This window comes from Pinus tabuliformis, chromosome 7 (assembly GCF_031772625.1).
Source record: "Pinus tabuliformis cultivar Carrire ecotype Pingquan chromosome 7, CPIR1, whole genome shotgun sequence".
Classification (NCBI taxonomy): domain Eukaryota; kingdom Viridiplantae; phylum Streptophyta; class Pinopsida; order Pinales; family Pinaceae; genus Pinus; species Pinus tabuliformis.
The window spans coordinates 1,767,170,881-1,767,197,069 of record NC_142293.1 but is presented as its reverse complement, the minus strand read 5'-3'; the positions used below and the strand labels follow the sequence as shown (position 1 = coordinate 1,767,197,069).

General features: G+C 39.7%; 1 protein-coding gene across 1 annotated transcript in view; it reads left to right on the top strand.

Moving 5' to 3' along the window:
- Window positions 1-2,326: 2,326 nt before the first annotated feature.
- Window positions 2,327-26,189, top strand: part of LOC149255424 (large ribosomal subunit protein mL101 (rPPR4)-like) — a 106,691-nt gene continuing 82,828 nt past the window's right edge. Inside the window, exons 1-2 of the mRNA XM_089460485.1 lie at window positions 2,327-2,824; window positions 2,909-3,320. Of these exons, the coding sequence (XP_089316611.1) occupies window positions 2,790-2,824; window positions 2,909-3,320 (447 nt within the window). The 5' untranslated portion in view covers window positions 2,327-2,789. The remainder of the gene's footprint in view (window positions 2,825-2,908; window positions 3,321-26,189) is intronic.

Below are 26,189 nucleotides of genomic sequence, written 5' to 3'. Positions count from 1 at the left end.
CCCTTACTGAAGGCTTATCCTATATGGGATTTAGACTAAAGCCTAATACCTACAATAACTTAGACTGGTATTGGATACTAGACAAATATAAAAAGAGACTGAACTCATGGTCACACAGATGGCTATCACTGGGAGGTAGATACATTATGATACACGCTGTTCTTCAACAGATTACTGTTTATTGGGCACATTTATTTGCGATGTCGTTTGCTATCACATTCAAGATCAGAGCTATCCTATCAAGTTTCCTCTGGTATGGCACGAGAGTGGATACAAAATTCCATATGTGTAAATAGGAAATGCTGACTAAACCAAAGGTCTTTGGAGGATGGGGTTTTTTGGATACTAAGGTATTCAGTAAGACTTTATTGATTATATTTGTGGATAGTTTTAACTGGACAAGGGATCTGGAAGCACATTATCAAGCATAAATATCTAAAAGGAACGAACATCAATACATGGTATAGAGATAACAACCTTTCTTGAGTAAAGGGATCTCTTATATGGAGAAGCTTCACTAAGGTGATGCACTAGCTCTAGATGAGGTTGAAATGGGCTTTTGGTAATGGACAAAATATTTTAATTGGGTCAGGCTATATGATGGGCATCAATCAAGATACACTGCTTAAGGAGCACACAATGGAGATCATTCACACCAGAGTATATTTTTTCTATATCAAATCATCCAACAGTGGCAAGGAGGATGTCCTATTTGGAAAGAGGCAACGAAGTTAGGACTTGTATGCCAAAGTGTTGAGGATTGAAACATCTATATCAAATACCTTTGTATGGCCTGTCTCTGTCAGACCATCTCACTTGGAGTGGGGGTCTACACAAACATTCTATTGTGGCAGAATCATATCATTATTACATGTCTCAAATATATGATTTGAAGATCCCATCCTAGTTCACGAAAATATGGAAATGGAATATCCCTCTCAAGATCATCCTGTTTATTTGGTTGTTATCGAAGAATAAAATCCTAACATGGGATAACCTTCTCAAGCGAGGGTTCTCGGGACTTGGGTGGTGCATTCTTTGTAGACAAGATATGGAATCCCACATTCATATCTTCATCCTATGCCCTATTACTAGAATGATATGGAGGCGAATATCACAGACATATCACTTAGTGGACAAGCGGGTGCATAATATTAAACAATGTATCACTAAATGGGCATCAGGAGGAGGCAATTTCAAGGAAATTCCTTTTTTCCTTTTCTAGGAGGTCTGGAGCGTGCGAGATCTATGCTTATTCTAAGGAGTGGCGATCAATGGCAACAAAATATGTCAAAAGATCATATCCCGGATGACATCACTCTCCAACCTTATTGATTCAATCAAAGATTTATCATATCATTATAGTCCACCATATCTTCGTTTCCCTGCAGGTTTTTTTGATGGAGCGACTCCACATGGACAATGCGGATGCGACACCTGGCTCAAAATAAGTGACATGCAACAATACAAACTCTCTTGATATGGTGGCCTAGGTACCAACACAAGGGCATAAACTTTGGCATTATAAGGATTACTATGGTTTGCCAACATACTGCAGGTAAATAATCTACACATCTATGGTGATTCGAGATCCCTCATTGAGGGTATAAGGGGTCACTTGCATATGATCCCCCTCTCTTATCCTACTGGATTGAACACACAAAACAACTCATGGGAACTCTCCCAGGCATTACTATTCGACACATCTATCATGAATCTAACATGGTGGCAGACACACTCTCCAAAGAGGGTCTCCGTGGTGATTTTGGGGTCATGAGGTACCGGTTCATGGAGGACAATATCTCTTAGGAAGAGGGTTTGCTCCACCTTCTATAGTTTGTATATACATCATTGTTTTTTCTTTTTAACCTTATTACTTTAGTTTTTTCTGGATGGTTGATATGAAGCTTATGCACTATGATGGACTAAAATATAATACCGACATTTTAGGTAAAAACTCTGATTTATAAATGCTCAGACACAAATATATTGTTTATGATCTATTCATTTTCTATATATACTAGATATATTCTCTTTATAAATACTAGGACACACATATATTGTTTATGATTTATTCATTGTCTGTACGAGATATATTCTCTTTTAATATAAATCCAATGTTTTTTTTTTTTTTCTAAAAAAAATTGTTTTTCACCATTAAAATAGACAAAATTTTAATTAATCAACCATTAATTGTAATATACAGGAGATAGCCAATATTTCATTAAAAATATTACAAAATCATATACTCGTTAAAAATATTTAATTTTAATGGTATAGTATTACATATACTCTAGTAGCCATTTACTATTTTGATACACAAAATCTCCCTGGACAAACTTTGTTAACAATATGAAATTACATCATCCTCGCAGCGCCTCGCAGAGGTTTTAGCGAACTCAAAATTGACAAAATAGAGATATATTTATGTGAAGACAGCAATTTCAAGAGAAGACACACAGGTCATCGGAGTACCTGTGTAAAAAATACTCTGAGGTAGCCAAAGTAACCTTTAGTAAAAACCAGAGTGGTTGTTCAAGTTCACTCCGCAGCCAATTAACATCGATTGTTTGTGGGAATGGGGCTTAAGTGTAGCGAGGAGAAGCCTCTTTAATGTGGGATTTGGGTCAATATAACTATAAACTAATCTGATTTTGCTGGAAAGCAGGGAAGGTTGGATTGAAAGGAGAGTGTAATATTTTCGTATCAATTTAATCTCTGATAGTATTGATGGGTGCGAAGCTTTCATAAGCTTTTCAGCTTATGTGTAAGGATAGCCCTTTACAGCCATGAAGTCCCTTGTGCTGTCCATTCCTTCCAGCTGGTAAAATGCTGCCAAATGCGCTCTAATTTTTTTTCCCATCCCAACAAGAGCTAGAATTTTAACACTCGTCTATGTATTTTGTAGGCCTAACCATTTTTGTAGCAGCACATTGCTCGACAAAAACAGTTGCAGTTTCACTCCGCAATTATTCCCGGAATACCAGAGAGATGCCGGCTTGCGCGAACTTCATTTGCAGAGAACATGCTCATACAATGAATTTCCCAGCAGAATTAGGAAGGGGGTAGAACGGAAGGTTTGTAGGATAACGGTATTCAGAGCGGTTTCGTCGGAGAGTTCCGGATGCAGTGGGTTACCTATGTTTTCGCTGGTGGGGGACAGTCTATACAAGAGGATATCCGAGTTGGGAGACCCCAATCTCAGTGTATTTACAGTGCTTCAACATTGGATCAATGAGGGCAGGGGAACCAAGAAATCGGAATTGCAGCGTATTGTTAAGCAGCTAAGAAAGTATCGTAGATACAAGCACGCTTTAGAGGTCCGTGGGTTTTAATCAAGTTTTGTATTCGTTGCTTTTTTCAGCCTTAGGATTTTGAGGGCCACAAAAAGTTTTCAATTTTTGTAGCTTTTCAAAGATTAATAATTTATTATTTCTGAAAAAATTGTGATTTTTATTGAGAGTCTGATTAGGGTTTGGCAGTGAAAGGTATCAGAGATATTTGGGGGAATTGACCTTAGAATGAGAAACTTCTGAATGAAGTAGGGGTGTTCTGACTTTGTATTAAATGGTGCATTTAATGTTGGGATTACTCGATTGATTTTTGGAAAGTTCTTTTTTTTTTTTCTTTCTAGTTTTCATAACAGTTATGTTGTGTACACCACTAAACTTTATATTACATATGGATTGTCCAAAATCAATGCTTTCTAAACAATATGGCCCTTCTGACTGGAACCAGATAGCCTCAGGCCAAAAACTGGATATATAAATAAAAGACAATATTAAGCCGACAACCCATTCGGAAAGTACAGCCATGCGCAGAAAGCATAATGGAACTGACACTACATGGATAAACATAAACACTGGAGGGTTTTGCTTTTTTACAGGGCCCGAGAGCAACTTTTCTTCTACAAAAACCAGATCCATGTTCTTGCTATGAAATCCACTAGGTACTCCAGACAATTTTGAATGCTTTTCTAGAGGGTTTCATCCTCCTGCCCACCTTTATCCATCTGTTGTGCCCTCAACAACCCCCTTGAGTTTTAAACAAAACTTGTGGCCCCCTTTCTGATTTTCTTCTTTTTTGGGATTTATATTGACCTTGTGTCCTCATTCACTCTGGTTTCTTTCAATGCTTATTGAAATGGCTTGCTTTTCAAATTTTCCTCCAATTTCCCAAATCAATCATCTTCCTTCATCTTTTTGGTTTTCCTCGAGTTCGATCTCATTTTCTTTTGATTGAAGCCTCTTTTGTTCGAACTCTTTCATTTCTCATTTCCTCTTTATCTTTCTTATTCTAACTTTGCCCTGTCAGTTACATGGTTGGGTTAACATTTCAAATTGAGCCCCCCTTCCTAATCACATTCTCCTTTACTCTATTTCAAAGTCATGTTTGACTACAATGTTGGGCTATCTCTTTTCTTCGTTTGAATGGTTCTTCCTTGTTGAATCACAAGTCTTTAATACTCAAATTTGCCTTCCTCGATTTTCCAAATTGGTTTCTCTCTTCACCTATTTGTATTGGAGATCTGCCCCAATTTCTAGATCAGCCATGATCTGCAGATCAGACCCTCTCATAATTGTCTGAAGTGGACGAACTTTTCAGTTTGTTCGATGTTTTTCTGTTTTGTTTTATCTTTTTTTTCGATTTTTGAACTTTACCTTCAAAAACCATATTCTTTAATTGGTTCAAAACCTTTGAATGGAGCCCTCCCTTCATATCAAGCTTATCCTCTCCAACATAATACTTTCTGTTGGCCATGACTTTCAAGATGGGCTCTTTTTCAAGAACTCTTTGTTTGCTTTTCGAAACTTCCTTGCAACCTTTGAGCTTTTGCTCCTGAATGAAAAGCCTTGCTTTTGATTTTTTTTTAAAGTTTGATTGTGATCGGCTATATTTTCAAAATTGGGCCTCTTCCATGTGAATCCTTGCCCTGATTCTAGATCGCACCTAATGGCCAAATTATCTTCGCTTGTCAAAAGATATTGACCAATAGGCTCGGATTCAGAGACAATTCCCCCTTTGCTTTTGTACTCTTCATATGTAAAATCTTTTAAATTTTGAATTGGATTCTTTAACCTATATAGATTAGTTGTACATTTGCACACACTTTGAAGCATGTTTTGTCTTGGCATAATTCAACGACATTGTTACCTAGCAGAAATGGGTAACCCCATTGGAGAAAACTTTCCTCTTACTAGTTTAGATTTATCCTACCATTCACTATGCCAATTCTCATTCTCCACTTAGGTGGGTCTGTTGCACGAGGTGTATGGTTGTTATTTACGTAGTGATCCCATTTACTCCTTGTCATATTGTAGATTTTTTCTAGCAACCTCCAATCTTGTTAGGGGCATAATGATTAGAGGGGTGGCCTATGTCAATCCCACCTTCTTTGGACAACCAACCAATCAACAACCCTATACATTGCTTAGTTATTATGATATGCCACATTCCTCCACCATTTGCATGGGTCATACACCTCTCACCATCCGACACTTCTCTTGAAAGAAGTGTTAAATTTTGCAGATTTAAAATTTAATTTTTGAGATCTTAAACCATAGATGACAGTCAATGAACAACAAGATACAGGATTTGGTCCAAGACTACGGAAAAACCCCACCATGGGGGAAAACCCTTTTAAAATGCTCTTCTATTAGATCGTCTTCAAATGTTTAGCAGAGATACATAATTAGAGTACAAAACCCCTTTTACAAATAACAATGGTAACAACCCTTTTTAATATGACAGCTTCAAAATACCACCACAAGCCTCCAAAGGCTTCCAAAAGAAGAGCAGTAGACATAGTGCACAAGTGCGAGAGCTAAATACTGAGAGCAGTATTCTCCAAATGCAAGATCATAATGCTATTGAAGCGAGTGCAATATACCAACAATCAAACTTTGGTGCGAAAGCAATATCAAGAATAGAATATATTTGGAGCAAGAGCAATACAAGAGCTAAATATTTCTGGTGCGACAACAATAGCCACTGCAATAATACTTCTGATGCAAGAGGAGAGCAAGAGCAATATACTACTGGAGTAAGAGTATTAACAACAATAATTATACTTATGATCTGAGAACAAAACTAGTGCAATATACCTTTGGAGCGAGAGCATTAACAACAACAATTAACAAGAGCAAAAACCACTGGTGCGAGAGCTAAATGAGAGCAATATTCATTTGATGCAAGAGCAATATAAGAGTAATGATACCTCTTGAATGCGAGATCAACCAACTTCAAAACGAGAGTAATATGATTCTTTCAGTTAGCCGATACAAGATAGTAATAAGCCTCTATGCAAAGAGGTCTAACCAAGAATATGAGAGAAATCTCCTCCAAGTGCGAGAGCTGTAGCTTGATCTGTCAATAGATTTACCAAATGATAGATCTGCCAGATAATAGATTTGCCAAGAAATAGATCTGCCAAACAGTAGATCAGTGAGAAAGCCAGATGAATCACCAATGCGAAGCCATATAGTTTGAGCACCAATACAAGAGAGAGAGAGAGAAAGAACTCGATGATGATCACAATGATGCCTTCCTTGCAATATATATAAATTTTTGAGGCAAAATCCGTTCCTCGAATTAAGTGTTTTGGAAGCTCGTAGAGTGACCCATTCGAATTAGATAACTTAAGTGATTTTATTTTCCACATGTCTAATTGAATCACTTAAGTGATTTTATTTTGCACATGTCTAATTGCTTTATAAAATACTTTTGAAATAATTTTTGCTCTTATGAAAAATAATTTGCCCTTCGAGAAATAATTCGCTTCAAGGGTGAAAGGGGTTAACCACATAAAGTGATTTATGGGGAAATTTCTCCCTAGTTGCTCAAAATTCAACAAGAAGGTGGGCTACCGCTCGGTATGTACTTTAACCATTTTGCAATCATATGTTTTTACTTAATATTTTGGGCATTCTAACATGAATAAAGGGGTTATCTGAATGATTCACTGATCTTGACTGTAAACTTGTTCTCTCACCTTACCAGGGGGGTTAGCCTTTAGCCCTAGTCTAGTGGGACCTCCTTTAAGGTCTTAGGGTTAGTCTTTAGCCCTAGTCTAGTGGGACCTCCTTTAAGGTTTTAGGGTTATAGGAGAGGTACTACATGGAAAACTTGGATTGAAGTAGTGTGCCCATAACCATCCCATACGTAACACCTTTCATCACTCCCTTGATTTCACATCCATTCTTATGGTTTGTTGTCATTGGTTCATTGGGATTTGGCACCTTCATATCCACATCCTTGAATAAAGGCTAGAAAACTTTTCCTTGGAGGTTGATGTAGCTAAACTAAAGATAAAAGCATAAGATGGGCACAAAAAAAAACAAAGAAAAGTTAAAGATGTTTGGGACATAACTAGTGTGTGGGAAGAAGCCTTGCATGAGCTCTACCCCCCTCATTAGCCATCACCCGATTCCTGAGCACTAGATGCTCTATCATATCTTAAGGAACCCTTGCATGTCCTAACCTTGATGAGCAATAAATTGACACATCCTTAAGGGGTAAATAAATGCTATATTATTAAAAGCAAGCTTGGAGACCTAAGCTACGCTTCTTATCAAAGCATTATCAAAAATAAGTAAAAGGTGCACCAAAGGGGTGGAAAAAGTAGGCTGAGGAAAGGGGTAACTCATGCCTCCATGAATTCTCCCTCCATACATCTAAAGTTCTAAACACTCAGGGTGATGGACATTCATCAACTAGTCCCATGGCCATGGCACCTAGCCATGAGTCTTTTCCCTCTGTTGCCACTACTATCACAAACAACTATCATGTGAAGGCTTGACCTTGGATATGTCACCTCCCCTTAGGGCCTAGAAGCACCTAATAGGGTTGATTACCTAGCCACTTCTAACAAGGTAGGGAACACTTTTACGAGACTTGGTCTAGTTAGATATTTGAAGGTGATCCTTGTTTGAAGACTTATTATGCCCTTAACAATTAAGTCTTGATCCAGATTTATGAAGGAACAAAATGAAATACAAATATAAATTGAAACACAGAGATATAGTGAAAACAAAACTTCAATTTATTAATAACAAAGTACTGAAAATTGTTTACATGCAGAATGAAATAAACTAGCTCAAGCGATGGTAGCTTATCTCTGAGAAGAAATGTGGCGGCTACATGCCTTCTGAACTCTGTTACAATGAGGCTCAAAGGCCTATTTATTATTAAGAAACAATGTAAAACCCTAAACATCCAAAAACCTAACCTTAGGAGAAGCAGCACCGAAGGTCTGTGGGCCTCGTTGGGGTACATTGGTACATCAACTTCCTGGGGTCGTAACTTTGGCACACGATCTTTGTTTGACGCGTACGATACCTCGTTAGAAAGATTTATCCGATGACTATAACTTTCGACTGCAAACCCTATCGCAAGCTATAAGTTTGCCCGTTTTCCAAAAAAACGTCATTTAGGGCCTCAAAACGACTCCAGAAGTTAAGGACCCAAAAAACTGCCAAAAATAGTAAACTGTGCTACAATTAAGGAAAATGAAAGAAATAATGGTGGGGGTCCAAGTGGAATAGGCGGGTGGCCATCACTGTCCACCTCGATCAATTCTTCCCCCTTAGGAAGCATTGGTCTCCATTTCGTTGAGCGCCTCCATGAGATGGGGAAACTTCTGCTGAACTTGGTCCTTGGTGAGCCACTTGCCTTGGTGCAGGAGTTGGCCAACTTTGACAACCCGATACAGTTGGATCTTCTGCTGGCGAGTGTTCTTGATCTGTGTGCCCATGATCTGATCAGTCGTGGCTTGTTCCATGCAGTCTGGGTTTATCTCTGTTGGTGTTAGCTGTTTTGCAATGTCTGATGTGTTTAGTATTGGTGGAAAGTATGACCAAAGGCGATCCACATTGAACACTGAGTGCAGGCCAAGGAATGGGGGAATGCTGAGCTGGAACACATTGTCTTCCACAACCTTGGTGATGTTGTAAGTCCCATATTGGAGTGGTCCGAGCTTCCGATGGGCTCCAGTAAGGTGTTCTTTCTGCAAATGCAACCAAACTTTGTCGCTCACTTGAAACTTGTGTGATACCTGGTATTGATCGTGTCGCTGCTTATACTTGGCATTGGACTTATCCAAGATGTTATGCACCTACTGGTGGATGTGTTGGATGCGTTCAATAAACCGGGTTGATTTATCAGCCTAAGACTGTACATGTGTGGATACTGTCTGTGTAGTCGCATGAGGTATGGCAACATCAATCAGACATAATGGTTGAAAACCTAGACCCACTTGAAAAGGACTGTGACCAGTCGAGCTATGGAGAGCTCTATTAGAACTGTGCTGCACATAAGGAAGACTCTCATCCCAGGTTCGTGGATTCTTGGAGTTGTACATGCGTAGTATGTGCACTATCATCGGGTTGATGACCTCTGTTTGGTCATTAGTTTGGGGATGGAATGCAGTTGACTTGGTGAGCTTAGTGTCCAATAATGTCTAGAAGCTCTACCAGAATGTGCTCAGGAACTTGCCATCCCGATATGATATAATGGTCTACGGGATTCCAAAATGTACCCATACTCGTTCAAAGAAGAGTTTGGCAGTTTCCTTTGCTGTGATACTCTTCTTGCAAGCTGCCAATATAGCCATCTTAGAAAATTTGTTCACAACCACAAATACACAGTCATTACCATGCTTGCTAGAAGGGAGGCGCGATAAATAGTCCATGGAGATGGATTCTCAGAACTGGTTGGGAGTAAGCAAAGGAGTGTACATGCCTTGCTTCTTGATGGTTGGTTTGGCGATGGCACAAACAATGTAGGATCTTAAGACTTATATATTTTCCAACGTCTTGTCAGAGTTTTGGCTAATAAAATTACTTCGGTAGTATGGCCACAATTTTCTCCACACCAAAGTGTCTTGCGACCCAACTGTAGTGCGCCTCCCAAATCAGCTTGGCACGCTCGCTTGAAGGAACAAAAAGGTGGCCCAGGTAGCATAATAATGCATCTTGAAGGTGGAAATATGGAACTTGCTTGCCATCCACTAGCATCTGGTATGTGGTGGTGAACTCTGGATCATTTTTGTACAATTGTGGCCATCCGAAGGTCTCGTGGCCATAAGAGTTGAGAACAATAGTCAGTGCTGCAATTGGGGGCTGACTGAGGCAATCTGCAACATGATTGGTGCTGCCCTTCTTGTATTTAATGTTCAAGTGGAATTGTTGTAAATATGTAGACCACTTCTGATGTCGATCGTTCTGCAACTTCCCTTGTGTCTGGATAAACTGAAGAGGTCGGTGATTGTCTCCTTCCCCAGGATGTAATGTTTCCATTGTTGTCATGTCTACATAATGGAATACATCTCTATATCATAGGTGGGGTATTCCTGAATTGTATTAGAAAGTGTCTCACTGTGATAGGCCATCGGAAGCCCCTATTGGGTGAGAATTGCACCAATAGCATAATCAGAGGTGTCTCTCTCAATTTCAAATGGTTGTTGCATGTCTGACAATGTGAGTATAGGTGCAAAACAAAGGTGCCACTTCAACTCAACGAACGCCTTTTGTTGGGACTCAGACCAAAAGAACTGTGTTTTCGCTTCGCCCTTGGTAACTTGATTCAGAGGCCAAGTGATATAAGAGAATTCCAACATGAACCTTCGATAAAAATTGGCAAGGCCTAAAAAGTTGTGAAGCTCTGTTAGAGTAGTTGGGGCTGGCCAATCCCGAATGACTTGGATCTTAGCTAGATCCACATGCACGCCTTGCTCATTAATGATGTAACCCAAATATTGGACTTGGCTCATGCCAAATGTGCATTTCTCCAGGTTGCCACGTAGTTTGTGTTGTCACAGGGTTTGAAGAATCTGCTGAATGTGTTGTAAGTGCTCTTCCCAACTCTTGCTGAAGATGAGGATGTCGTCCATATATACAACTGCGAACAAGTTGGTGAAGGGCCACAAGATGTCATCCATCAACCTCATAAAAGTTGCAGGAGCATTGGTCAACCCGAAAGGCATGACTAACCACTCAAAAAGGCCCTCCTTGGATTTGAAGACGGTCTTCCATACATCCATGGGTTCTATTGGCACCTGGTGATAGCTAAACTTCAAATCGATCTTGCTGAAATACTTGGCCTCCTTGAGTTGGTCAAGAAGGTCATCAATCCGTGGGATTGGATACTTGTTCCTGACAGTGATTTTGTTTAGTGCCCAATAATCAATGCAGAGTCTCCAAGTTCCATCTTTCTTCTGTACAAGTACAATCGGGCTCCCACAAGGTGAGGAACTTGGTCGAATGTGCCCTTTTTGCAACAACTCCTGGATTTGCTGCGCGATTTCTTCATTTTCCAGAATGGAGCGACACTATATTGGTCCATTAGGTAGAGGTGCTCCGAGAGTCAAATTGATCGAATGCTTGACTTGACAGTGCAAAGGTACCCCTGTGGGTGAGGAGAATATGTCCCTATATTCTTCCATGACCTTATCCACTTGCTTCTACTGCGTGGGGGAACCCTTCTTGAGGGCCATGGATGTGGCCACTATCTTCCCCTTGCTTTGAGAGTGAATTAGAAAGAAAACAAATTTCCCGGTCTAGGAGATGATCTTGCTGCATTGCTTAGCAAAGATCAAAGAGATGGCGATAGGCATGGCTACCTCCGGTATCCCGTATACCTTATTGCCCAAAGTAATAATAACAATGCGAGGCCTGGACTCATACACAACATGATGCTTCCACAAATATGGTTGGCCTAATAACACATCACAAACTTCAAGAGGAGCAACATCACACAATACCTCATCTGTGAAGGGTTTGATGCTATAGGGAAGGCGACATTGCTGGTTGACGTGAAGATCTCATCCTTGGTGAAGCCACCGGATGGTGCACGACTGCGGGTGTGGTGTGGTTGGTAGGCCCAATCGCTTCACGACCTCTGCTAAAATGAGGTTCTTTTGGCTCTCGTTGTCGACAATGAACTGTAGCGGAGAACCCTTCACCCACATCTGTGAGTGGAAGAGACACTCCCCTTTCTTTGGATCTTCGGGCTCAATCTTTTGGACCTTGGTGGTGGCAACGGTGGCATTGAGTTCTGCTTCAATAATTTGCTTCGCCTTGTTGTTCACCTTGTTGGGTTCTGGCTCAAAATCAGAACATGCATCGGACTCTGAAGCTTTCAGCTCGGCTACCAATGATTGCTTGGCACGACACTTATTTGTGTTGTGAGTGGGGCTCTTGTGGAACTCACACCACTTTCCAGTGTCTTTCTATGTCTTCGTGGTGCCATTCTTTGCTTGTGGCTTCGATGGTTTGTCCTGGGTTGCTCTGCCTTGGCTTTGTTCTTTGTTCTGTGGTTTGGGGGCACTCTTGCCCTGCTCCTGATTCGTAGATCCAAAGTCACGCTTCTTTCGTTTAAATGTTTGTTCAATCTTGGTAGCATATCGACATGCTGCACTAAGCGATGTGATGTCTAGGAACTCCATTTCTTCTTGAATGTATTTGTGTAGACAACCGCGGTACTTGAGCACCAAATGTCGCTCAGAGTCTTTGATACCCAACTTTGTGCGTAGAGTATGAAATCTGTGAACTCATGCACATCTTGGTCCCTTTGCTGCCATAGTGTGGTCCACTGTATGTACTTGTCCTCATAGCTCCCCACAAGGTAATATTGTTCCTTGACAACGTCTCAAAAAGAGTTCCAAGAGGGGGCAACTGTAAACAGAGAGGGTTCCTCGACCCTTTTCTCACAGTAAGTTTCCCACCAGTCCTTGACATGGGGGGCAACCTTAAGCAATGCAAAAGTAATCTTCTCCCTATCAGAGAAACTATGGACTGAAAAATAACCTTCCAATAGATTCAACCATTTATCTACAACATCTGCATCTATTTGACCTTCGAATATAGGGATATCGAAGTTCACTTGTACCTTGAAGGGGGTGGCGCCTCCGAAGTGACTGCTAGATGAAGATGCGTCACCAATGGGCATCCGTTGAAGGATCTAGGCAAAGTTGTCCATCATCTCGTTCCTTTGCTGCTCGAGGGCTTCTTTGAGCAACAATTTGATAGGATCTCTTGCTCCCTCGTCTTTATTTTCTTCCGCCATGGGAGGCCATTGGTGTCGGCGGGGATGGTCTTGCAAAGGCTCAACCAGTTCAAGTCCCAACTCCTTATACCCTGACCTCGTTAGGGATATGCACAAAAAAACAGAGAAAGAACAGATCGCTCTGATACCACTGATCCAAATTTATGAAGGAACGAAATGAAATACAGATATAAATAGAAACACAGAGATACAACGAAAACAAAACTTCAATTCATTAATAATAAAGTACTGAAAACTATTTACATGCAGAATGGAAATAAACTAGCTCAGGCGATGGTAGCTTATCTCTGAGAAGAGATGTGGTAGCTACATGCCTTCTGAACTTCGTTACAATGAGGCTCGAAGGCCTATTTATTATTGCGAAACAATGGAGAACCCTAAACATCCAAAATCCTAACCCTAGGAGATACACCAAAGGTCTGTGGGCCCCATTGGGGTAAATTGGTACATCAACTTCCTGGGGTCGTAATTTTGGCATATGATCTCCATTTGATGCGTAAGATACCTCGTTAGAAAGATCTATCCGAGGGCTTCAACTTTCGGGTACAAACCTTGTCGCAAGAGATGAGTTTGCCCGTTTTCCAAAAATACGTCGTTTAGGGCCTCAAAACGGCTCTAGAAGTTCAAGACCCGAAAAATTGCCAAAAATAGTAAATTGTGCTACAATTAAGGATACTAAAAGAAACAATGGTGGGGGTCCAAGTGGAATAGGCGGGTGGCCACCAATATCCACCTGGATCAAGTTTGGTCCACTATGATGCATTTATGGTCATTGTCTCTAATGGGTGGTTGCTCTCAGTTGAATTTGAGATGGTCTTCCATAAAGCAGCAAAGGCCTTGAGGCCACACCCACTCCATGCTTACTCCATGTGATGCCCAGGCCACACTACACTTCTGAAAAACAGTGATGACGTTGCAGATGCAGTGTTACCCCTCCATAGCAGATTGTTGGGCACTTTGATGACTCTAGCAGTTGATTGACACCTCAGAACATCTTAGATGCTAAAATGTTGAGCTCACTTTGCTTATTATTGGAGATTCTTGATGATGTACCTAGTGGACCCAACATGCCCCTAAGCTAGCCGTAACACTATTTGATTGGCATGCCTTGATCCAGAGTCCATATGATGATGATCATTCCCAAGATGATTAGGGAGGGCTTGTACCACCTCATGAAGCCCCAACGCTTGAGAGAGATTGCACCACATTACCTTGATGCCCCCCATGGAGATGACACATGACACCAAGAGCTAGCTTTTGACACATGGAGATGTTTTGAGGCTTGATTTGAGGGCTTATCCTCATTCCATGGTTAATTATGATGGTTGGAGATACATCTAGCCCTTATCTTGCATTTTGGAACTTTATTAGCCCTAAAAGGGCATGATGTCATGTTTGGGAGGAGTTTCGACCCACACGTGTGAGCTATTAGTGGCTTATTTTATTGTATTGAGCTATTGGGTTGGCTTGTAACCCATTTTCTTCATGCTGACTCAAAATCAAACTTGTCATAGGGCTTTTAATAATTAAGAGTGACAGGGCTCATATAAATAGAGGATCACTCTCTTGTCATTTTTCATCATCACTTGTTGACTTCAACCTCCTTAAGGGAGCTTGACTTAGCCTAGATGTGACTCACTAATTGTGGAGATGTGATCTTTTTGGAGCTATTGCTATTGGAGAATGATTTCTGTCTTGGAGATGTATTTTTGGGATTGAAAGAAGGATATTTCTTGGAAGAATTGTAAGTGTAATTATAGGTTTTTTATTTTTTCATTGTGATAAACTTATGCTAGGGTTTTTCTTATTCCATGTCTAAATGCATATCATTTATGGAAAATCTTACTTGATTATTGCATGTTAAATTTTTCTTCTTTGAATACCATAGGGGACCTCCTACAAAGCTTTTCCCTATTTAATTTCTTCCTTCATAAAAAGATAGGGTTTATCAAGCGAAAATTTGGCATTTCCCCCTTACTCCCAACATAAATTCAATTTCTCTTAAATTTAGCCTTAAAGACTCCATCACCCAAGTAGGACAAGGCATTGGGAATCCTTGTGGTGGTCAAAAATTGTAAAAACCTTTTTTTCTTCTCCTCTATTTTTCTAGGTTCTTTAAGGCAAGCCTCTAGGGCTAGGCATAGAGCTGAATTCAATTAGGGCATTTATTGGATGGGCATTAGAGCTTAAGTAGCTTGAATTTGCATTGGTTAATTCTTGGCACTCAAAATTTAGTATTTTTCATGGTTGAATTTTACCTAATAAGGCTGACATCATCCTCCTAAGCAATTTGTACCCTAGAAAAACCATAACCTTAGCTAGGGATTCAACTTAGGGCTTAATTTGAAGGCTTAAGGTTTGAAGGTCCTTTATCTTTCCTTAAACCAGGGGTGGTTTCCCTCCTAAAATAACCCCCTTAGCTATAAAACCAATTGTCCTCCTCCTAAACCCTAAACCTAAATAAAAAACCTAACTCAACCCTAGCAATGCCAACAATCAATGGTGATGTTAAATACTTAAAGTAAAAGTTAACATTTCCTTTATCTTTCCTTAAAAGTTTGCATTTCCTTTATCCTTAAGAGTTAATATTTCCTCTATCTTTCTTTTTTATCCTTTTATTTAAATTATTAACATTACCATTGATTGTTTCAGGATGTTTGAGAGTGGTTCCAACCTTATTGGATTTCATATGGAGAAAGTAGAGTTTCATATCCTACTCAAACTTTAGTAGACTTAACAATTTTCAAGATTTTAGGATTGGTAGGATCGCTACATTTTCATTGAATTCCATCATGTATAAGGGTATGGGATTGGCATTTAATTAAGAGCATGAAGCCCTTGATGTACCTTGATGTTGGTGGTATTGATTGTTGAACTCCTTTGCCATGGCCTTACCAAAAGTGTACCATTCACTCAAACCAAAGTAATTGGTTAGGCATGTTAAGCTTTTTTTACCATATTATAAGGTTGAGGAGATGAACCCCTCATTCAAACCAAAATCATTGGTTAGGCTTGTTAGGTTTTTTCAATTTGTACCATATTACAAGGTTGAGGAATCCAGGTTTGAAGACTTTGAGTTAGTTGATGATTATATAGCTTTTGTTGATGATTCCATTTCTAGTAGAGGTGAATTGGTGATGAGTTTGATGAGTGATCGTGTTGATCAGTGATTTGTGGTAGGCCAGTGGCCTAGTAGCTTGTAGCATTGTTTTTAGATTCTAGAGGCTATTTAAATCCCAATCGATTATGTATTTTGTTGTTGATATGTGTTGCATTCAGTGCCAATTTGATATATTCACCCTTAGATGGTATATAGATGAGCAAACTTTGCATATTTTGTTACCAATGGTTTGGAATCATGGTTTGAAATCTTAAAAATATTAATTTCATTAAAAATTAATTATTTTATGTATTTTTTTTCAAATCTGGTCATTGAATCTAGTTTGATTTGGTTCGATTCGGTTTTGTTTTGAAACATGGTTAGATAGGTGGGTCGATTCAAAACTTCTTTCCATTTTTTAAAACTATTCTTCTAACCATGCAAAAATGCTAAATAAACCCTAGACATCTAGCCTATATATGGCTGAAAATTAAAGTATAATTGTTACAAACTTTAATTTAACCCTAAGACATAAAACAAAAGGTAAAATTTGAGTTCAATAATTGACTATTGTGAATAAGATTAACGCCTAGCATAATTTTTTTTGGGCATATGGCATCAAACTAAGGACTCTCTTGAATAAATGTAAGGAGATCTAGGGTGATAACTAGGGTTGTCCACTACTAACTCTAGAATATCCTTCTGGTACTTTTATAGGCTTCCAAGACTAGGGTTTAAAAGAAAGAATCTATACAAAACTAATAGAAAGGTGTTAAAATTGGCAACTAGGGCCAAACTCCATGTGGGTCATCTTATTTATGGCAGTTGATATTTTTCTTGGATTCCTCTTGTCGAGAAGTGTAGGATTGATCTAACGATCATCCGATTCCGACAAGTATTTATGGAGATATGAATTTATTTGTATTTACTTGACAAATTGTCAAGGTCGGCCAACAACTAAATGTGTGGCACACATCCTCAACAATTCATATAAATACATGTTAGGTTGAGGCATTATTCACTCATCTAGTCTCATCTTACATTCTTCTCTCTCTCCCCTTACTTGATTGGGTTTACAAGGAGCAGCATCTCTCATGTGGGAGAAGGACGCAACAAGAAGGAAGACACAAATAGGAGGAGGACGCAGGTCTGTTTCAGCGTTGACTGAGGTTGACCAGGGAACAGCAAGCTAAGGTTGACTGTGTTGACCAACGAGGAGGTTGTTTTGACTTCAACCTAGTGTGAGGAGTCTCCATCAAGCAAGCTGCAGATCTGAACAACAATCTGTTGACCTGATTTGACCACCATTGATTGGTTAGGGTTGACTGCAGGGCTGCATATGCGTTTACCACTTTTGACCATCTCTTTTGGACTGTTTTGGGTTGACCTTCATCGCTGTTGAAGGCCGAGTTGACCAAAGTTGACTCAAGGTCATTTGTGGACTGTTTGACCAACTTTGAAAGTGTTGGTTAGGGTTTTATCACTGATGTTATAAAATTATAGAACTGTACATTTGTACTATTTCTCTCTCTGTTGAACTATTGAAGATTATAGAAGAATTGATCAAAGGGTTTCCCCATATTGGGGTTTGTCCTTGGCTAGCCACCACATCTGGTGTCTCTTGTCTTGGCTTGTTTTATGTCGATCTATTTATGTTCAATCAGCATTTTACTTTATGTTAATGTGATTGCTAAATAGTGAATGACATTGGGCTAATAAGAAGAAATTGAAGTAAATTGCACTAAGCATAGAACTTACCATAAATTAACATGGTATCAGAGCTGAGGTGAAGACAAAGCCCAAGCAAGAGCAAGAGCAAGAGTAATCACCAAAGACTGTTGGAAAAGTCTATAGACTTCCTGGGTTCCTCATCATACTTCCCCGCCGAAGACAAGCTCTGTGAGAAGTTTGACTATCATAGATGGAAGATGTCTCTCGATCTGACATTGGAAGAGTAGGAATTGTTGGACCATGTGAGAGGTAGAATCATTGAGCCTCCATCAAATGCATCGGTTGTTGCAAGGAACAAGTGGACTAGGGGTGAAGTCAAAGCAAAGAAGATCATCTGGGACTCTATCGACAAGCACCTGGTGGCCTACATTTCCGAGTTGACCACCTCCAAGGAAATCTACGATAGATTGGTAATTTTGTTTAAAGTTAGTGATGCAAATCAAGTTTTGTTCCTTAAGAATAAGCTAAAGGAAATTAAGAAGGGCAAAGATGAGAATATGCAATCCTACTTCTTAAGGATCATTGCGATCAAGAATGATCTCCTATTGATTGGGGAAGTCATTCTTGACAGGGAATTGACTAACACAACTCTTGGAGGACTCCCATCTGAATGGTATGTATTTAGAACCACTCTTCTCAACAATAATGTAATTCCAGGATTTGAGGAATTGATGGCAAGATGCATTCAAGAAGAGACAAGGATGGAAGAGCAAGAAATGCCTACCTTTAGAGGCAATTCCACTGCTTTCTCCTCTCATGCTAAAAGGAGAAATAATTCTGGGTCAAAATCTAAAGGAAAGGCCGGACCGAAAGGTGGAAGGAAAGGAAAATGTTTCGTTTGCAACAAAATTGGCCACTATGCGAGGAAGTGTCCTGATAGAAAGGACACATCTCATGATGATGATCAAATTCACTCCTGAGGCAATTCCAACAACAGTCAAAGGAAGGGCAGGTTCAATGGCAAAGGAAAGAGGAATGCCGAAAATCAAGGAAGTGGTCAACCCTCTAAGAAGGCAAGAAACTCCAGGTATGAATCTAACGTTGTTAACAATAAGCAAGATGAATATTATCTGATATCGGCCCTCTCTACTACATATCCTTCGGACTCTTTGGGCAATTGGCTTATTGATAGTGGTGCCTCAAGGCACTTCACTGGTTACAAAGAAGCTCTCTCTAATTTGATAGAGAAGGAGACCAACCTGGAAATTATTCTTGGAGACAACTCCACCTATCCCGTGAAAGGCGTAGGGAATGTTTCTCTTCAATTGAATCAGGGTAACATAATTCATTTGTAAGAAGTTCTATATGTGCCTGATCTAAAAAAGAACCTGGTATCCATTTCGGCAATGGAAGACAAAGGCTACAAGGTGGCCTTCATCGATGGCAAGGTACGTGTATGGAAAAAGAATTTTAAAGATGCTTTCACTCTTGGGTTTCGGGTTGACTCTCTATATCAAGTTGGAGGAAGTCCGTTGGGAGTCATGTCTTGCAACACAACTCTTCAGTCTGAACTATGGCACCGGAGGTTTGCCCACCTTCACTATAAGGCTCTACCCGATGTGAGACAAATGGTGACCGGTATGCCTGAGTTTAAAGTAGAGCAAGAAGGTGTATGTCCGGGGTGTGCCGAAGGAAAACTCAAAAGGGGACCATTCCCCTCAAGCCATAGCAAGACCTCCAATATATTGCAGTTGGTTCACTTCAACATATCTGGTATGATGCTTGTGAACTCTTTGGGAGGATATTTATATTATCTCACTTTTATAGATGATTATTCTCGCAAGACTTGGATATACTTCTTGAAAAAGAAGGATGAAGTGCTCTCTTGGTTCCGTCACTTCAAAGCCTTGATCGAGAATCAAACTGAGAAGAAGATGAAGATCTTAAGGACTTATAATGGGACCGAGTATGAATCCATTGAGTTCCATGACTTTTGCAAAGAAGCTGGCATTAAGATGGAGACCACAACACCATACACTCCTGAGCAGAATGGTGTGGCGGAAAGGAAGAACCTTACGATTTTGGAAGCTGTTCGTTCCATGCTCCATGATCAAAGGCTTCCAAAGATTCTATGGGCCGAAGCTACGAAGACCGCCGTATATGTTCAAAACCGATGCCCTCATCAAGCATTGGATTCCATGACTCCCGAAGAGATGTTCACTGGTAAGAAACCTGATGTATCTCATCTTAGAATTTTTGGTAGCCCTGTATATTTTCATGTGCCGAAAGAGAAAAGGAATAAATTGGGTGCATTTGGAAAGAAGGGAATCTTCGTGGGCTACAGTGAAAATACTAAGGGCTATAGAATCTATGTGGCTGGTCAAAGGGAAGTCGAGATTAGCCATGATGTCACATTTGACAAAGATATGGCTCTTAGCAAAGTTGATAATCTTCCTATACTAAGGAAAACTAGAGAAGCTGACACTAGCAAATTGGAGGAAAAGAAAGATGAGACGATGCCCGAAGTGGAAGAACCTATGGACCCTATTGATCCCCCTCTGCAAGAGCCTTCCTCTTCTAGGAAGAGGCCCTCATGGCTTAGGGGGACACTTGATGATGTTGAAGGACACATCGCACCCAAAGGGACTTTCCGTCACAGTAAGGAGCCGACCAGGTATCAGGGATACTTGACCATTATGAGCACGATCATTCAAAATGAGCCCTCATCATTTGCAGAGGCTGTGAAGCATCAAGTATGGAAGGATGCTATGACTGAGGAATACGAGTACATCATGAAGAACGATGTCTGGGATGTGGTCCCCAAACTCTAGGACAAAACAGTTGTCACTTCGAAATGGCTTTACAAGATAAAGCATGGAGCTGATTGAAGTTTTGAAAAGTATAAGGCTCGTTTTGTCGCTCGTGGCTTCTCTCAAAAGGAAGGTATATATTATGACGAGATATTTGCACTTATTGTCCAATATACCACTATCCGCTCAATCATAGCCCTTGCTGCTTCGCAAGGATGGAACCTACATCAGATGGATGTCAAGACCGTGTTCTTACATGGTTCAATCAAAGAGGAATTCTATGTGGAACAACCCGAGGGATTTGAGATTCATGATCGGGAATCTCACGTGTGTAGGTTGAAGAAAGCCCTCTATGGGCTGAAGCAAGCACCTCGAGCTTGGTATGAGAGGATCGATAGCTACTTGATGAAGCTGGGATTCACTAGGAGTGAAGTCGATCCAAACCTTTACTTTAAAGTTGAAGATGATAAGCCTCTCATACTGGTGCTGTATGTTGACAACCTCTTTCTGACAGGTGCAAACCCTCTCATTCACAAATGTAAGAGGGAGTCAGCTTTCGAGTTTGAGATGAAGGACCTAGGACTGATGCACTATTTCCTAGGACTGGAATTCTGGTAGAAGCCAGGGGATATTTTCCTATCTCAAGGAAAATATGTGGTGAAGATGTTGGAGAGATTTAGTATGGTGGACTGCAAGCACGTGACTACCCCGATGGAGCTTGACTTCAAGAAGCTAAGCGGTAGTGCTGCCGGACTTGTTCTACAAAATGCTACTACGTACTGTCAACTCATAGGAGCATTGATGTTCTTGGTGAACTCCTGTCGGGATATATGTTTTGCAGTCAACACGTTGAGTCAACATATGGTTGAGCCTCACCACTGACATTGGATTGGTGCCAAGAATCTGTTGAGATATCTTCGTGGCACAATCACTCATGGGTTGAGATACACTGCAGGAGATGTGAGACTACATGGATATATCGATGTTGATTGGGCAGGCAGTGTGGTGGACTGAAAGAGCACTTCCGGGTGCTGTTTCTCTTTGGGATCTACCTCGATATCCTGGATGAGCAGGAAGCAGAAGTTGGTGGCTTTGAGCACCGCTAAGGCAGAGTACATTGCTGCGAGTATGGCCTCTTGTGAGGCTGTCTGGTTGCGAAAGCTCTTCAGTGAGCTGTTTGGATATACATTGGATACTACCGTGATCCTGTGTGACAACCAGAGTGGGATTCGTTTATCAGAGAATCCCGTATTTCATGATCGCTCCAAACATATCGATATTAGGTACCACTTTATCTGGGATATGGTACAACGAGGAGCAATAAGGCTCCATCATATCGGTACAGATGAGTAGGTCGCCGATATTCTAACGAAGCCCCTGGGAAAGGTCAAATTCTTGACTTTCCGAGAACGACTTGGAGTCGTTGAGAGACTCTCTTATGAGGGTCTTGCATGATGCATGCATTGAGCTTTGGGAGCTCCGGTGGGCTTGAGGTACTTCTTGGAGCAACAAGCGACCATAGGGCGACTCACCCTTTGAAGCGAACAAAGTTCCTTCTACAAATTAATTACTCCAAAAGACTTGGAATATCAAGATATCCACGAGGATACAAATATTATATTAAATATATGAATAAGAATAAGAATGAATGAATTACAATGAGAACGAGAGGCTTGCTTTTATATCAGGCAAGTGTCTCTTCACAAAGAGTCATGTCTCATTTAGACATGCCTCTTCAACCTAATTACTAGTTTAACTAATCATTTTTATGATTATTATTGTTTACAATTATTTTACATTATTTTATATATTTTATTTGTAACATTGCCTCCTTCCTCAAAAAGCTTTGTCCTCAAAGCTTTTCGATGAAAAAGGCTTGATCTCTTTTTTGGCTTCGAACGTCTTTCTCTCTCGGAATAGTCATCCTCGTTGATACAAGTTGATATGATCTTCTTAGTGACAAACAAAATTGTCGCACTGAGAAGGGATCAGACCATCCCAGAGTAATCTTTTGTAAAATTCTGATCACCGAAATTTTGTAACGACTTGTTAGCATAAAACTGGATTGAGGTTACATCACTATTATCTGGAATATCAGTTTGTTGTTTCGGTTCTGAATGGTTCAGATATGTAGCATGGTTGATTCATCTATTCTCATGATTCAGATGCCGATATGGGACTTTACTTTCCCTTATTGGGCATGTGGCAATTTTTAGATTTTCTTCTGGCGAAGATGTTGTTGAGTTGGTTATGGAACATTCACTGGGGATGTTCATTGTTTGAACTGCAACATCTAAGCGTGTCATTTCTTCAATTGACTTGTCTTCTTGAGTAGTCATATTCACTGGATCAGTATTTGTTCCCTTATTTTCAACTTGAATTGTTGCGACTGTAGATTTCGATACTTCTTCTTGAGTGAATTGTTCTAACTTATCTTTTAATGCCTTCTTATCATCCTTAAGTTTCTTAATTTGAGTGAGTAGACTTTGATTATGGTTTTTCAGTCATAAAAGTTCTTTGATTTCTGATTTATCAACCTTATTTTCAACGTTTTGAATTTTAAGATTTTCATCTTTTAGATCTCTGATTTGTTCTAATAAATTTTTATTAAGGTTCTTTAAATGCAAAGTTTCATCTTCTTGTTCTGATAAGTGCTTCTTGAGTTCTTTCTTTGTGACCTTAGTCTTCTTCACTTGCACCAGTAATTTTTCGACGTGGTCCTTGAGACGAGAAATTTCTTCGTCCTTTTCCATTATTTCTTTGTAATGCATATCCACAAGATCTTTATGTTCGTGTTTTAACACTCCCTTGTTTTGCTGGATTTTGGCTATTCTGCCATTCTCTTGATCTTTTCGCTGCATTTTCTTGGTACAATGGATTACATCATTCTGTGGTGGTGATGATGGATGTAGAGAATGGAAGAAGGATTCGATTCTCTTTCTCTCCTCAGCATATTGTCGCTCAAGTATTGCGATTACTTGTTCTGCATCTCTTTGGAATTGTTTTTATTTATTACTTAGAGATTCCATGTTTGTTTTTTTTCTTTTTCTTCACTTCTTTTATCTTCCCCTTTTTTAATTAATTTTTATTGTTATTCTTTTTCCTTTTTTACATTTTTTTATAATGTTTTTTTTAATATTTTAATTTTATTTTTATTTTTCCTAATTTTTAGACAAATATCACTATCTATTCCTCCTTGGTATTTTCAAAAATACCCTTATGATATTAAGAGTATAATGGTTTATTTCCTTTTAATTTTATAAAATACCTTCAAATATATATATATATATATATAAAACTTGTTAAAGTAATTTTTTCTTAAAAGAACCCTTGGATAATAAAAGGTATCTTCCTTTCATAACAAACCTTAAAAAATCCAATTATTCTATTAGTGGAACTTTTATTCCCCTTGAATGTAAAATGATATTCTTTCTCACGTTTTATTTATTTATTTTGGTTTCTTTTATATAATATCCTTTGTTACTATTATAATATATAACCTTTGCACTAATTAATTTATTGTTAAATTAATTAAATAATACATGTCTATTTTTTTAATATTTGTTTTGAGGGGTTGTGCCAATTCAAGGGAATAATGGCAACGGATGATTCACAATGAATGAATTAACTGCGGAAAACACGGGGATAAAAAATTTGTAGTGCAAGGAAAGCGGTCAGGGAATAACATAGGCAATTCAATTGGATACGATATGAGGAGATTACAGTGTGGGGAAAGGCAACGAAGGGCAAAAGAATAGTGATCACTGACAATGATGGGAAGTTGCTGATGTTGTGACAACGTGTCTATTTGTTGAGCACTGCGGATGGGATCAGGTCCTTGGTGGTGGGTGCAACAGATGGCTTGTATGATGATGCAGTGTACGGTGGTTCAACGGTCAGACTGTAGGAAGTCATGATCACTAGACTGCAGCAAGTGACAACAATTGTGTGGGCAGCGGCAGTCAACAGAACAGGGGCAGAGGGAGGTGATGGAAGGCGGTTGCGAACGTGGGAGGTTGGTCAGGAAGGAGTGGTTGTGGTTGCTTGCGGTTGGTTGCAGGTGGGTAAGTCAATCGGTGCCGTTGATTGCAAGTAGGTGAGCTGTTTTTCTTTACTTTCTTTTTTGTTATTTATTTTTTAATTATTTGGTATTTCCTTCTATAATATTTCGTATATATATATATTTTTTGGTTGGTAAAATGGCCAAGGGCCTAAGCGCACGCTGGAAAAACTCCAAAACTGATAGCAAAATGCTTGAATGACAACGAAGTTGACGCTTTTCGATGGTCAAAGATCTAGATCAGAGAGCGAGCTCTATGCCGCGTTGAAGCAGCCAAAGAATCAAACTGCTCTAATACCAAATGAAGCGAACAAAGTTTCTTCTACAAATTAATTACTCCAAAAGACTTGGAATATCAAGATATCCATGAGTACAAATATTATATTAAATATATGAATAAGAATAAGAATGAATGAATTACAATGAGAACGAGAGGCTTGCTTTTATATCAGGCAAGTGTCTCTTCACAAAGATTCATGTTTCATTTAGACATGCCTCTTCAACTTAATTACTAGTTTAACTAATCATTATTTATGATTATTATTGTTTACAATTATTTTATATATTTTATTCATAACACCCTCCCCTAGTGATGTGCTATGTACAGGGTGAAAGGTTCAACCTTCCCCTGCGATACCTTGTGTCGACTTATGGACAGGATGAGTGGTTCTCTTGTCGAGGCATCCTACCCATGTAGTCTGGGACTCATGGGAAGTACCTCTCATCTGGCTAATGAGTAGGGAAATGGGGTTAGGGACCATAGTAGTACTATTGATGGACGCATCGTTGTATCTACGTACTCCCTATGCTAGGATGACCTCCATTGATCTGGGATCAGTATGAGTGGTTTGAGACGCTCTTCTGGCAATGATCTGGGATCAGCAATAGTGGTATGACACACTCTCTGGGACTGACTTCAGGTCAGTAGAGGATGGTATGATACATCCTCCATCATTTCTTCTTCTTCATAGTTCAGCAGAGCAGAGAAGAGCCGAGCAGTGCAGGGCAATGCATTTGATGGCAGAGATAGTACCGACGGTTAGATGGATTAGCAGATGGAGTTCTCCCTAGTTGAGAGGGAGTGTTAAAATTGGCAACTAAGGCCAAACTCTATGTGGGTCATCTTAGTTATGGCAGTTGACATTTTTCTTGGATTCCTCTCGTCGAGAGGTGTAGGATTGATCTAACTATCATCCGATTCTGACAAGTATTTATGGAGATATGAATTTATTTGTATTTACTTGACAAATTGTCAAGGTCAGCCAGCAACTAAATGTGTGGCACACATCCTCAACGATTCATATAAATACAAGTTAGGTTGAGGCATTATTCACTCATCTAATCTCATCTTACATTCTTCTCTCTCTCTCTTTACTTGATTGGGTTTACAAGGAGCAACATCTCTCACGTGGGAGAAGAAGGACACAACAAGAAGGAAGACACAGATAGGAGGAGGACATAGGTCTGTTTCAGCGTTGACTGAGGT